The following is a 14,692-nucleotide window of genomic DNA, read 5'->3' as shown; positions in this document are numbered from 1 at the left end:
GGGGAGGGGAGGGGAGGAGAATTATGCTGATTGACTAAATTATGGATCCTGACTTATGGATCATGTTCGTACCTCGTTGTTGCAGGCACTCGTATATCAAAGGAGGAATTCCTGAAAGCCCAGAAAGGAGAGGAAAAGCCAAAGGTACTTTCGAGACAACACACTAAAGTTGCCTAGTTATTTTGATATTGTCCAGTAGTAGTAGTAGTAGTAGTAGTAACTAGCTGTATGTTCTGGTGTTTCTACACTGTGCTAACAATAGAAAGAGCTTTTTTTTCTTTTCTTGATTTATTTATTTTTTAATTTGGGTTTGGGGGCTATTATGATATTTAAGCTAGAGTTTGAGTTCCATCAATTTGGTAGTTTGTGTTACAGTTATGCCAATTCAGCCTGGGAACTTTTTATGCATATATTGTACAAACACATATTGTCCTTGTGGGAGGCCCATTTTAAAGATAAGCCAACAGAAATAATAAACCTTTTAAAGTACTGTGATTGTTATTTAATATAGCTAAGTTTGAATGTATATGTTAGTTACTGTGATCTCTGTCTAATGTTGCTGATATATATGTTAGCCACTGTGATATCTGTCTAATGTAGCTAAATTAAATTTATCTATTACCTTAGAGTTTCAGCTTCCTGACTTGGTAGTTGGGGTTATAATTATGCCAATTAAGGCTGACCTTTTATGCATCATAGGAACACGTTTTGCTCAGGTGCCAGAAGCTTATAACATAGGAACAAATGAATAAACATACATTGGTTGATAAGTGTTAGGCTATAATTCTGGTCCATAGTGGTGTGGTTGTGTTAGTCCTCACTCAGGACAGAGGTTTGTTAGTGGTTAGTTTTAGTTGGTATTACAAATAGGATTTATTTTCCTGTTTATGATTCCTTTCCAGACTATGATTGTAATCATGAGTTTAATATAAATAAATCTCTCTCTCTCTCTCTCTCTCTCTCTCTCTCTGTATTCGGTCTTCTCTCAATTCTGTTTGATTGTATATTGGGTTCTCTGAAGTTACATGGTATCAGGAAACTAATATCAAGTTCTTCTTTGGTTCTGGTTCTGAGTCTATTACTGGCTCAGATACTCTTTCCTCTCTGTCTCTCTTTCTATGGATTCTGTCTTCTCTTAATTCTGGTTGATTGTATATTGGTTTCTCTGAAGTTACATGGTATGAGGGAACTCATATCAAGTTCTTCTTTTATTCTCTCTCTCTCTCTCTCTCTCTTTTCTGTCTTCTCTTTATTCTGGTTGATTGTATATTGGGTTCTCTGAAGTTGCATGGTATCAGGGAACTGATATCCAGTTCTTCGTCAATTCTGGTTTGAGAGTTCAAGTTCAAGGTTTGCAGCAACCTATGCTGCTCAATATTGTTTACTGGCCATAGTTGTTGATGATGCAATGAAGAACTAGTGCCTGTAACATTCTCTTGTTGGTTTACACAATTCAATTGGAAGCAACTGTCTTCGTATCCAGATTTGCAGCAGTTCTGGAGTTCAGTTTTTTTTCAAGGAATATCGATGTCTAAATTATTTTTTATCTACTCAGCAGATCATCCTCAAAATTCCAGATCGAGCTGTCAAAAAGAGGATTAAATGCTGGATCAATTTTGATGCAATTCTGGTTCTACTTCTGCCATCAAACTGGACCAAGAACGGACTAATGTGTTATTTCCATGGTCCAATGGGCTGTATGGACCATGGGCTTTATACTTTTTGGGTTTGATTTTTTGTGAGCTTTGCTTGCTGGTTTGTTCTTGAGAAATGATGTTTCAACAGCTGAGATAGTTGTGGGGTGGGAGACCAAGGACTGAAAGGTCCACCCCACCCACTTCTATCCGTTCTATACTTCTTTTCTCTACTTTCTATACTTGTTCTACTTCTCTTTATTCATTATTATTGTGAGAACAAAGTCCCAACCATTGGTGAACAGGAGAGCACACAACTAGGCTACCGAATCCAGTTACCAGGTTTTCTTGGGAAGAAATTTCGAGTGCGTATCTCCCAAATCAGATCTCTGATTGCTGTAAGTTTGTTGGGTTTTGTTTACTACCCTAGGAGGGAGACTCAATCCGAATTTGAGGATCATCCGATGCTTCGAACTCAAGTTCTTGAAGATTCACCAATAGTTTCCTTTTTCTTGCAACCAGCATGAGTCTCAATCCGGCCGGCAGAATTTGTTCAGATTTTGATGGGTTGTTTCCTCATATAGGATTTCCATTCGATCCTAAAATCAGCTCCATCTGAGCTGTGGTTTGTGAGTAATCGAAATCTCTTCTATTCAGCCTATTTTCCTGTACTGAGTTTTTGTTGAAACTGAACTTGATTTGCATGTTGGAGTTTATCATGGATCATACTGGGACTGATTATCCCTTGCTAATTTAGTTTGACAATATCCTGTTTTGTCATTCTTTGCAAGTCAAAAGCATCATATAAACTAGTGTCCTTTTTGTTTAATCCTTGTAAGTCAAACTTAAATATTTCATCCCAACTTCCTTATTCTGCTTGGAAGAGTGCATGTCTTGTTAGAAATATGGTCAATAAGTTGAAATTGGATTTTATATAAAAACTTCTTGGTTTACTATACTTGCAATGTTCTAGTAATTCTCTAGCATTGTAAACGGTCTCTCTTGATCTCATAACTACATCTGCAGTTTACATTCTCATGGTTGCAAGTTAGCTATTGGTGTAGTTTATCCTATTAATGTGATAAAAGGAGGGAATATCTGGATTGTATAATTTTTGCCCCAAAAAAAAAAAAAATTAAATATCAGAGAACTATTTGTTGCATAACTCCCTTATATATATATATATACATATACACACTAGCAAAAACAAACGTGCAAATGCATGTTGGAGAAACTTTTTTTTTTTTTGTGAGGTTTTAGGTGAGAAAGAGAGGTGTGTGAGAAAGAGGGGTGTGATCTAGATTGGGTTTTTTCTGAACTTGGTGAATTAATTAGTTCTGTTGGGTAATTGAGTTAATATGTTGTGCGGAACTTTGAAAGCATGTTTTTAATATTTCACAACTGATTCTTCTCTCTTGAAGCTGCCCCCATGTTGCCTGTTACCCTCCTTTTTTTTCTTTTTCCTTTTTTAGGGAAAAAAATAACAGTGAGTGCCATTTGCGATGCCTAATGTAATGGACCAAGATAATCCTAACTGGTGTAACTTTCTTAGAAAAAAAAATTTCTTGAGAAGACTTGACTGCTAATAGGCTCAAGAAGTTCAATAAATTTTTATGGACGAACTTAATGATTTAACAACATGATTGTGTGTCTATCTCATCCATGGGTACATGATATAGATAGCATTTAGTTGAAACTTCAATTCATTTGTTAATTCATCAAACTAAGAAACCAACATTATAATCACATTGCTTGAAGCTGCCTCCTAAAAACAAATGAATTGACCATTCAAAAAAGAATATTTTATGAAAAACGCTAAATTGCTTATAAGATCCTATACAAATCCTGAACCCATCAATTCTCCACTCCAAGTCTTCTGATCACTGAAAATCAGAAGAGAGACACTTTAAGGTTCTATTATAGTTGAAAGATAGAGGCAAAAGTTACATGTCAAAGGAAAACTCAAAAATATGTTGTAGGGATCAATAAATATCTAGCGAGGGGGTAGGGGAAGGAATCATAATGTCTTCTCAGCTTTGTTTCTAATTTTTAACACCTTTCCGCACTCCTTGCAAACATTATGTTTTTGACTGACCCCCGAGAGGAAGACTCTTGTTCTTCATGAATTCTTCTTCACTATGCTGCTTCATATTACCCTGAAATGCCAATTGAAAAGCTTCCCTTAGTGCTTGAGCAAGTGAAGGGTCAAGTGATCTTTTCTCTTGTAGCTTCATGGGCAGTCATCCAGTGGGCAACTAAACGGCATTTGCAAAACAAGTGCACAAGAGCATGCTCTATAAAAATAGGTATTACAGCTATGGTCATAATTAAAAAACTAACAAATGAACAAATCTTACAAGGGAGATAAGAGTCTAGAAAGCCTCTCACATTTTGGAGTTCTTCAAATGGGATCCAATGCTTCACACTATAGCATCCACATCCACCGGATTCCTCAATATCTTAATCATTAGAAAATATAGTAAAAGAAAAAAAGGGAGGTTGGGGAGAGAGGGAGCAAAACCTTGCAAAATTGGAACTATTCATACTACAAGTAACACAAAAATAATATCTCAATGCTTAAAGAAAGCAACAGAGTTTCCAAAAACAAACAAATAAATAAGAAGTCCTATGTTGTTCTAACAAGCATGCAATAATGGAATATTCCCAATCAATTCATTGAAAAACTTTAAACCTCATGGCCATGTCTGAACCATTGTGCCAAAAACTAAGATCTTGTTAAGTGACTTCTTAGGTTAAAATTTTCAAATGAATTAGTCATATACAACTTTTTTGAATTAACCTCACAAGACGCTTGATTAGATAATTCCATCTCCCCAAATGCATTAGCAAGCAACGTCTCCACAACCATGAAAGTAAAAAAGAATCCAAATGTTACTTCAACTAAACCGCGACCTAGAAAAACTGAAACAAGTTCCCTTTACTTCAAAGGAACAAAATTTGATCTTCACTAAATCATCAGCAACTAAAAGGGAGAACATAACCAAAAGATCTACAATCAGTCTTATTACCAAAAAAAAAAAAAAAAAAAAACACTTAGTCTGGCATCAATTTGCCAGTACCACTTGCTAATAATGAAAACTAACATAAAAAAACAGTTTTATAGAAAAGAATATTGAAACAGACATGGTGATAAGCCATTCAGAGCCAGAAAGGTTCAATATCTTGATGTTGAGCGCATCATCAAGTCGAATATCAACAAAATCTGAAAAAGTATAGATGATACCAGAATATAATTGAAAGGAAACCACAAAAATAGAGTGGCGGAGTTCACCAACAGATTCACAATGAAATTCAATTGAAATAGTAAAAAAGAATTCACCACTCTAGTATCCATATGTCAAGGTACATATCTGAATATATTTTTTAGGAGGGGGGTGGTGGTAAGGGAAACTTTAGCTCATCTTAGTGTCAGCTACTGGAGGAATTACAATAGCCTCCTCTAGAGTAGACCCTTTGATGCAGATTTATCACCAAAATGGACTTGTTTTCTTAGGAATAACTGATGCAGATCTGAAGACCTACATCCGTAGGAAGAAGGCCAACAAGAGTAACTAGCATGTGGCCTTACCTTGTTGATGCTTATTAATTTCATACTTAGTTTTTTCATGTTTTATGTCTTAGTTTAGTTCCAATTGAACCATGGTCCATGTTGGTCCAATATCGGTTCAATTTAAGTGGTTAGAAGTTACTTTTACTTTTACTTTTTACTTTTCTAAATGGGGGGATCAATTCACTTTTGTAAGTGATGATGGGTGAAGACTTTTCCACCTTTGGTAGGTGGGGGATGAAGATTTCTCCACCTTTGGTAGTTGGGGGATGACTTTTCCATTGTAACTTTAAGAGGTGATGATTTTTCCACCTTTGGTAGTTGGGGGATGAAGACTTTTCCAACTTTAGTAGTTGGAAGGTGAAGACTTTCCTACCCCAACTTTAATAAGTGAAGACTTTCTACTATTGTTAGTTGGAAGTTGGGTATGTAATGTTTTGTTGAGTTGGTCCTATAAATAGGGATCAATTGTAAGCATTCAAAAAAAAACTCAGAATTTGAAATCAAAGTTTGCTTATGCAACTCTCTTCTTGTGTTTGATCAAGAATCTCTTGTGTTTGATCAAGAAATCCCTTGTGTTTGATCAAGGTAGGTTGGTGTTTGATCCAGTCGATCCACCTTGCGGTGTGAAGCCCGGGTGTTATATTATTGTTTATTGTTCCATCTTTTTTTCATCTTTCAACAAGTTTTAGCAATATCCTATTCTCCATATCTAGAATTCCCTATTCTCTGAGAAAAGATCCTACCCTGGTACTGTTTTGAGCTTCCTCAATTTCAGTATTACATCACCCTTCTATAGTTACATATACAAATGATGGTATCATTTTTAAATGTCAGCTCTTGGAGGTTGAAGCACAAATGATGGTATCATTGCCATGGAGATATCTGCTTGCTTAATTGGTAGTAGAGTTCCTTGATTGTCTAATGTACTTACCAACTTGCTTTCCTGTCCCAACTCTGTGTGTGTGTGGGTATGTGACAGAGAGACTCTGATTGAGTGAAGTCTTGGTTAACTTGTTAGTGCCTAGAGATGGATTTGTCAGCTTAGTTTGAATAAAACATGAAATTTTACTTTTTGGGTGTAAAAACAAAATGCCTCTGTTTCCTTTGAATTAAGTTTGAGAATCCTGGTCTTTGCAGAAGTTTCTCTTTTAAATCTCCTTGCTTAATCTCCCACCACCATTAGGGATTGAGACGTCCATCTCATGTTGTGTAGTTGCAGTGTTTGGTTTCTTCTGTGAGGTAAGAGTAACTGTAATGGAAATCTATTCTTTCAGTGTCAGCTGTGTTAATCACATTCACCTCCTTCAATAGAAAAGTAAGCTAATCCATGGCTGTTGGACTATTACAATCCCTCAAAATTGATTCACAAAGAAGGAACAAGACAGGAAATAAACCAATTAGAAATCTCTTACAAAATCTGCAAATGTAAAATAAAGGTTAGGGGAAAAAATAGAAGGTGAATGATATCATCACTAAATGACAAAAAATTTAATTAACAAGGGAAAAAGGAAAAATAATTACTTGTATGTTGTAACCCACTTCCAAAACCTTTACCTTCCAAACTACATGGGGTTAGCTGCAATGCTGAACAATTCCTATAAGCTTAAACTAATAATATTTGCATAAACAAATAGATCTTAATGGTTCATATTTCAATCGGTTTTCAATTTAAGCAGAAAACACGGTTTCGGAAAAATAATGGAAAAAAGAGGAAATAAGGGCAGTCAATAATTAACACCCTTTGAGAACAGAAATGGCACTCAATTGGGAACTCGCCAACCGCTGCACTTGATCAGAATGAGCTCAGATTTTTCTATTCCAATGCAGGAGACGTCTTATGTTTGTGTGGGAGGGAGAGATGCACAAAGCAAGAAAAGGTAATTGGAGGGTGAGAAATAGTTTGGGAAGAAAAAAGAATGATTTCCCCCCCCCCCTTTTTGGAGAACGAAAATGGAAAGTGGAAAGGAGGTTGGGAAGAAAAAGGAAGTGGGAAAGAGAGGAGGATAGATCGTGGGCAAAGCAAATTAGAGATAACACTTGGGTACCAATGAAGACTTCATAAATCAAATCATTCATAAAACACTATTTATGAAGCGAGAATAAGAATATAGTAGACATAGGCACCAACTTTTGGACATATAGCATCTTAAGCTTAAAGGGCACTTTGAAATGGAAACTCCCAAACTTCTCATATCACTTTTTCTAAGCAGATTCTGCAGCCCCTTTTGCTTCCTTTAGGAAATTGTGGCCTGCCCATGAAAAAAAATTCACAAAATGTCAAAAATAATGATATTTCATATTGTAGAGATGAGGAGATTGTCATCAAATTGGGTGAGAGGGACAAGTTGAGTTCTGGGTCTCTTGCCCGTGCAACCTGTGCATTGCTTGTGGGATTTGATGCAGGTAAGGCTACAAGATCAAATAGAACAGCCTGGGCATCTGTATTTTGATGTGTTTAAGTTGCACTCTTCACAAAGAGAGGTTTGTTTAGGATGGTCCTCATGATCAGCGTAATGGCTAAGGTTTCTTATACCTCCTTCCTCATTCTTGCTATCCTTGTCTTCACAAGTTTGTTCTAAGTATTCTCTATATGGTTTGCAATGAATGATAGCTTAACTTCATTATTTTGTGTGATGATGAACTATTGGAAAATGTTTATTTTTCTGATATTGATATATCATGGAGGTTTTGAGGATAGGGCTTGGAGTATCCAAGCACCTTGTGGTCGTGAGTCTTTGTCCCTTCTCCTGGACAATTAACACTTTTCATGTGTGGTAAAACATGGCCCAAGCTAAGTACAGGAGAACCTTAATGAACCTTAATGAATTTGAGGGTATTGAATAGAGCTTTAGTTTCAATAGCTATGCTAGTATTAGTTCTTATACCTTTTGGAACCATTCCCCAAATGGCCTATTAACTATTTTTGGCCCAGGTTGTAATCAGAGGATGCCAAGGTGAGATATATTTATCAATGGCAAATATATGCTATTGATGGAAGTTCTAATCCAACTATCTTTAGCCAAGGAAACTATTATTTTGCCTCCAACAATCCTGGTACCAAATAGGTAAAGCCATATAGGTGTATTTAAAAGGGTAGCTAAGCTGCCCTTTATCATGAATGCTCAAAGCCTGAAGATGATAATGAGGCTACAATGAAGAGAGTGTGGAGAAGGATAGAGACCAACGACGGATATGGAGCGAAGAAAGAAGGGTACCGATACTTCTTCTAGCACCGACACAGGGCTCAGTTGCTTATTACAGTCTTCAATGCATCGCATTGATATTTCCTTGCCTGTGGCAATCTGTTGTCTTTGTCAGTAACAATATACAATTAAAACTTAATCGTGTGAGAGTGAGAGGGAGATAAAGAGTTTTATGAAAAAGAAGGGGGGAGAGAGAGAGAGAGTTTTAGTCAAAAAAGGAAAGTGGATGAAATTAAAAAACGAATGGGCAAAATCATGTGAAAGTAGGAATGAGAGAGATAAATAGTATTTAAGTATTATAAAAATATAATAATATAAAGGGTACCAGCCACTTAAGAAAATAAATAAAAGAATAGAAAGAAGAGATAATGAAGAATAATGGACAAAATTGTCAAGTGAAAGATTTGCCACTTTGTGCTTTTATATAATAGTCTGATATATATATATATATATATATTTTTTTTTCTCTGGAGGTGGATAGTTTCCCAGAGCTTTGCTATTCATCAATAATCTACTTCACCGATTGAACCCCACATATTTTCTGATAGTTCTACTTGACGATTAACCCCGTTGTTGATACTTGGTCATCCTTGTTTTTGTGCCTGGTCAGGAAAAGCCGCTGGAATGGGGCAAAGGCCTAGCTCAAAAGCGGGAAGCTGAAGCAAGACAGCATGAGTTAGAACTTGAGAAAGACAAACCATTTGCAAGGACCAGGTATAATCTACTTTTGATTGAGGTTGATCTCTATATTTTTTTTTATGGTTAAGGACGAATAAACTAGTGCTTCCAGTGAAGTACATATAGCATTCTTAAATAAATGTTTCATGTAATATTGTAAGGAAAGCATGACCCAGATCCTCAGCTGGTCCCCACCCCTGCCTCTTGTTTGCCCCTTCTACTTTGTGTATAACCATGTCATAAGTTCATTTCTGTTTGCAGGGATGATCCAGAAATGGACAAGATGCTGAAGGAGAGGGTAAGATGGGGAGACCCAATGGCTCATTTGGTGAAGGTAAATGATCCGATGGTTCACGCGCTCTTAACTTCTGTGCCATCTAATTTGAACATGAACTGATTCTTGTTTCTCATGTTCTCAAAATTTTGTAGCGTAAATGGTCAGAGCCAGTTTTGGAAGATCTGGGTGATGAGGAGAAGATGAAAGAATCAGGATTTATAATTCCTCAGGACATCCCTGCTCACAGCTGGATAAAAAGAAGAATAGATGCCCCACGGAACCGTTATGGTATAAGACCAGGTCGACATTGGGATGGCGTTGATCGCAGTAATGGTTTGTTTCTGACTTACTTCCCACCAGCATCTAGATACTTTATTTTATTTCATTGCTTCCCAGTAACAGTTCCCAATCATAGGAGTATTCTTTTGCAAGTTGGTAAAGTCATTATTCAAGATTAATGCTACTAAGGATTTATCCAGAAGAAAAAAAAAGATAGATGTTACCATGGGCCTGAAATGAGGAAACCTCTCCCTTACATGTGTGTGCATATTTAACTAAATGCTTTGAGCCAGCATATTTGCATTGGTTTAGCATTTGAATTTTGCATCAAGTGATCCCGGTTATAGATTGCTGCAAAGTTGACCTGTTTCTGTTTTCTTCTGTCTTGATGCAGGGACTGAGAAGCAGTACTTCAAGAGGATGAATGAGAAGCAAGCCACAGAAAAAGAAGCATATTTATGGTCCGTCTCTGACATGTGAACAAAGGCTTCACAAGGAACTGCCAATTGCTTGCTTGAAAGCCACGCAAATGTGGGCAAGGCGGAGGTGGTAGGGATTAGAGCTTTTTATAGCATCTAGAAATTACAAGTCAATGTTTGGGGAAATATTTTTGTGATTCAGATGTATTTTTCTGTCTAACAATCGTGGTGCAATATTATTTGACCTAAAAACACTTTTTTTCTTTTTTTTCACGATTTTTCTCTGTTCTAGGACATTGGTTTTTTTATGAACGTCCAGCCGTAAATTATGCGGCTGATCAGTGGAGAAATAATTATATGGAGAGTTGGATGAAACACAATCATGAATTTGAGGGCATTTTAGATACCAAACCTAGGTTCCTTAGCTTGTTGGCAATTCAGCGAACTGCTGTGCTTTTATTTATTTACTTATTTTGATTCTGAATCATGAGAAGTAATTTGTTATATCATTATCATTATTTCATATTTATCTAGATTGTTTTCTCATGTATCAATTGATAAAGTTAAATCTACTTGAGGTTCTCTTTGGTATGATTTAATATTTCTATCAATTTGACATAATTTTCTCTTTGCATATATTTGGTATGCTCTTTTAGCCTTAGTTCTATTTAATATAAATTAATATCCATAAACTTGTAGTTCTTGTCTGTGCAATAAATTTCTTAAGTAAGAGCACTGGGTCTAAATAACTCAAAACCAAGGGTAATGAGGTAATTTCATTTTTATTCTGAAAATCCCTCTTCTAACGACATGTTTCCTTGCTTGTAACCTCGTTTAGTCGTTTCTTCCAAGGAGATTCCTCACTGCGACTCAACATGTCAGCCCATTCCTTTGACGTCAACGGCCTGAGGCATTTTTTTCTCGTTTGAAACGTTGAGCACCTTCTTACAGCTAGGGTTTCAAATTTCGAGTACATTTCCTCTTCTTTAATGAATGGGCGAACGACGGGAATTGAATCCGTGCATTATGGATTTACAATCCACTGCTGGAATCCACTTGGCTACAATCGTCCTTTACTCTTTCTAAAAGATTCACTATATTTTATTTTTGAGCATTTGTCATTATTTCATATTTTTTACCTTCATAAAAAAATGAAGATTTTATATATTTTATTTTTTATTTTTTAATAAAACAAAACTTCAATAAAATACACAATGAACCAACCCATAATAATAATATTTTTATTAGGGGAGAGGTCTTGTGATGCACGATCATGCACCAAACCGTTGGATGGTATTGAAGGACCGTGTACAATACACAGTCGTCTCATCAAAAGGCACACCTACACAGTTGTGCACATAACCTTTTGTGTTATTTTCTTATCTGATTCTGTTAACCAACTTTGCCCAGATATTTATTGTTTGGCAATGAAATTTATACCTCTTTGCGGCTGGTCCCAAGACCATACGGTGTCCGATACAAGTTTGGTCGAAAAAAATAAGGGGTGTATCCAATGCACAAGGTTCCCACTTGTGCAAGGTCTGGGGATGAGAATTACGTAGTCTTACCCCAAAAATGTTGAGAGGTTATTTCGATCGCTTGACCACCAAGTCACAACTTTCATACCTTTACCGGTGGACCAAGCGTGCCCCTTAATACGGGACCGCCACTAGCCCAACGTTTGTGTGTTTATCACACTCCAACTCTCACAAGAAGGTGCTAGAAATGAAATGCAGCTGCAGTCATCCTTCTCACCCGCGACTACAACAGTCACTCCCAAATTCTTTCCCAATAACAACCCTTTGCTTGCTTAGGTTATTAGCAATTGAAGATGTTTTCTTCTGTTCCTTTAATCATTTCATAGAGATTATGTACTCCTGTTTAGGTTTCATACACTTTAGTTTATGGGTTTAATTACATGCAAGGTGATCTGTCTGTTTGAGTTTCTATGTTGGAATGCTAATTGCAAGTTTAATCTTATAAAATTTATCCATGTTCTTCTCCAAGATTTTCCTCGTTTTCTCTTTGTGCATTTGGTTGAGGTTGTTTTCTGTTGCAATTGAGGAAAAATAATTTACATTTTGACTTGTAACAACTTGTGTAAGTATAGCTTCCACCCAATTGCCATCAACAGGAAACTCCAAAGCACCAAGAAACAACTATGAGAAGCGGTATCTGGGTCTTGCCGCTGCATCATGCTCAATCTCATCCTTAATAAATGATGGAAAGGTAATATCAGTCAGAAATCCCTGACTTTAGAGAGTCCTTCGCAAGGAAGTCTGCCACTGAATTTGCTTCCATGAAGCAATGAGTGATTTTTCAGGATATCGCATTCAAGGAAGGCTGAAGCACCGACCAATCCTACATAGCATACCAGGGAATAGACCTTCCTTGGACTGAAATTACTACTGCCACCGAATCTGACTCTATACATAGCGATTCTACTCCTCTATCCTGACACTTTCAATATTGTTATAGTACAGGAAAACTACCTCAACCAAATGAATGAATAAGCCAATAATTATGACTATAATGTGGAATTGTAGTTTTGGAAACTTTCAATAGTTAATTTCTCTTGTCCGAGTCACATAGGTATTATTTATAGATTGAAGGAATAAGGCACTTTCTGCAATATTTCTGGAATATCTATGAGAACAAACATAATGATCTCAAATTCTAGTTGAAAAACCTTCAGGCATTTTTGTAGTTTGTATTACAAAAAGAACTGATTTCTCTGCAACCCTTGAGGATTTGATGGAATCAAATTGCTATTCTGGTAAGTTCTAGCTAGCAGAAACAGTAGGGTATAATAGTGATCTCAAAATGAGCTCAAGTTTTAAAAATTGCTTGCATTTGACTTTTTGTTAATCATTTGTGGTGTTTGAGGCAATGTGTAAGGGATACTTGTAAGCTATTCACGGTGATCTAGTTGTACTTGTACACCTACTGTACATGGCTTTCTCTACCTTGTGATGTTTGAAGCTTTGAGCTAAAGTACAAGGGAAGATAGTTCCATTTTACATATCTATAAATTATTGAGGAAAAAACTTTAGATGAGTCACTTGTACCCATGAGTTTGCATATATATATATATATATATATATATATCTACTCAATTCAACTCATGAAGTGTGATAATGGATATGCCATCTCTAGCATAATATTTGCTAGTTATGGTACTCACGGGGGCCAACTGTTAGAAGTTGCACATAGTTCATTTTCTATTGTTTTTTATGTTAGCAATGTTTATTTTAACATAAATAGATATGAAGTGGTGTTAGCAGAAGGCTGATAAGTATGATTGAACACCAAGGAGTGCTAACTATTGAACTTGGACCCAATCTGAATTCACATTTGATTAAGAATTACTTGATAGGAATATAGATTTATCTAATGCAACGTAGAGGTCGTATAAGCATGCAAATCAATATAGAGGTAAGTGTTTAGGCATACTTGGATTCATGGTGGAAGAAGTTATTTGCTCGAATGATGTCCTTCCTATGTGACAATTATTAACCTCTTCTCTTCTCAAAGCTAGGTTAACTGGTGTTAACATCTAATGGGACAATACTAACAATATATAGAGTGAGCGTAAGGATTAGTAAATAAAAACCATTATGACAAGTTTCATAATGGGGTACAATTGTAGTAGGCCCTCAATATACAAAATGATACTTCATATTTTGAGAAGATCACTTCCCAATATGAGCTTCATCAAATCAAAGTCAATAGTCAACACCCTTTTCTAATCCGTAGCTTTCAATGACTCTGTTGGCTCGTGCATGGTAAAATTCTTACATGGCCAACCCTTAACCTTGGAAGAACTATATTAAATTTGAGTTGCTTATATTAATGATGAATTGTGCATTAGATCTGTATCAAGTTAGGCCATGAAATTTGTGAATATAACTTGACCTATGTGTTTACCAACCCAATAATTATATAAGAAATTAAGCAGTTCGGGTTAAGAATTACAAGCTTTAATTAGTGAAATTGATGGAACTTTCCTCTATGCAAAGGATTTGTGCCCAAACTAGAATTGTAACATTACATACGTGCAACCTGCTTAGTTGCTCCTGCCAATCAAGGAGTTTGTATAAACAGGTAATTGTATATCATTGGTGCCTTTAGTAAATTTGTCTTATTTGATAACTACTTCTATTTAAAAAAAAAAAAATCATATCTTTATTATAGGAATGCAAAGGAAGAAATAACTTTTCTGTCAAATATTTCAAATGTGATTCTTTGAGATCTATGCAGAATATGGTTATGTCATATCAAGAAGCTGATACAGTGCCAAATAGAGTTGGTTGAGCCTTAGAATACATGAATTTGTTGCAGTCTGCCAAGAACTTGATGTATCTAGATTTTTGTGTATATTCTTTCCTATTGTATTATATTCATTTGTTTGCTAAATGCCTAGATGTTAAATAATTTGTTTCACTATTTCTGCCCATAGTAAGTTTGGGTCCGATAAAAAAAAAAAAGGTACAAACACGTATGTATATTTAATGGATTAGGTGGCAATAACATTTTTTTATTTAGGACAAAAAGTGTATACGACAATGATATGATACATGTTTAATATGATTTTTCTGTATAAATTTGAGAGAGAAAAAAAAAAAAAAGAA

At 35.9% G+C, this 14,692-nt stretch overlaps 1 protein-coding gene across 5 annotated transcripts in view; it reads left to right on the top strand.

Moving 5' to 3' along the window:
• The window catches only part of LOC122081538 (BUD13 homolog), a 23,161-nt gene extending 12,554 nt beyond the window's left edge, over positions 1-10,607 (top strand). For all 5 annotated transcript variants that reach the window (XM_042648705.1, XM_042648703.1, XM_042648704.1 and 2 more), the window contains 5 exons: positions 86-144; positions 9,019-9,122; positions 9,348-9,420; positions 9,516-9,696; positions 10,037-10,607. In XM_042648705.1, coding sequence (XP_042504639.1) covers positions 86-144; positions 9,019-9,122; positions 9,348-9,420; positions 9,516-9,696; positions 10,037-10,122 — 503 coding nt within the window. In that variant the 3' untranslated portion in view covers positions 10,123-10,607. The remainder of the gene's footprint in view (positions 1-85; positions 145-9,018; positions 9,123-9,347; positions 9,421-9,515; positions 9,697-10,036) is intronic.
• The last annotated feature ends 4,085 nt before the right edge of the window (positions 10,608-14,692 follow it).

This window comes from Macadamia integrifolia, chromosome 6, assembly GCF_013358625.1.
Source record: "Macadamia integrifolia cultivar HAES 741 chromosome 6, SCU_Mint_v3, whole genome shotgun sequence".
NCBI lineage: Eukaryota > Viridiplantae > Streptophyta > Magnoliopsida > Proteales > Proteaceae > Macadamia > Macadamia integrifolia.
Note: the sequence above shows the minus strand (reverse complement) of the source record. Positions and strands in the feature narration are given on the sequence as shown.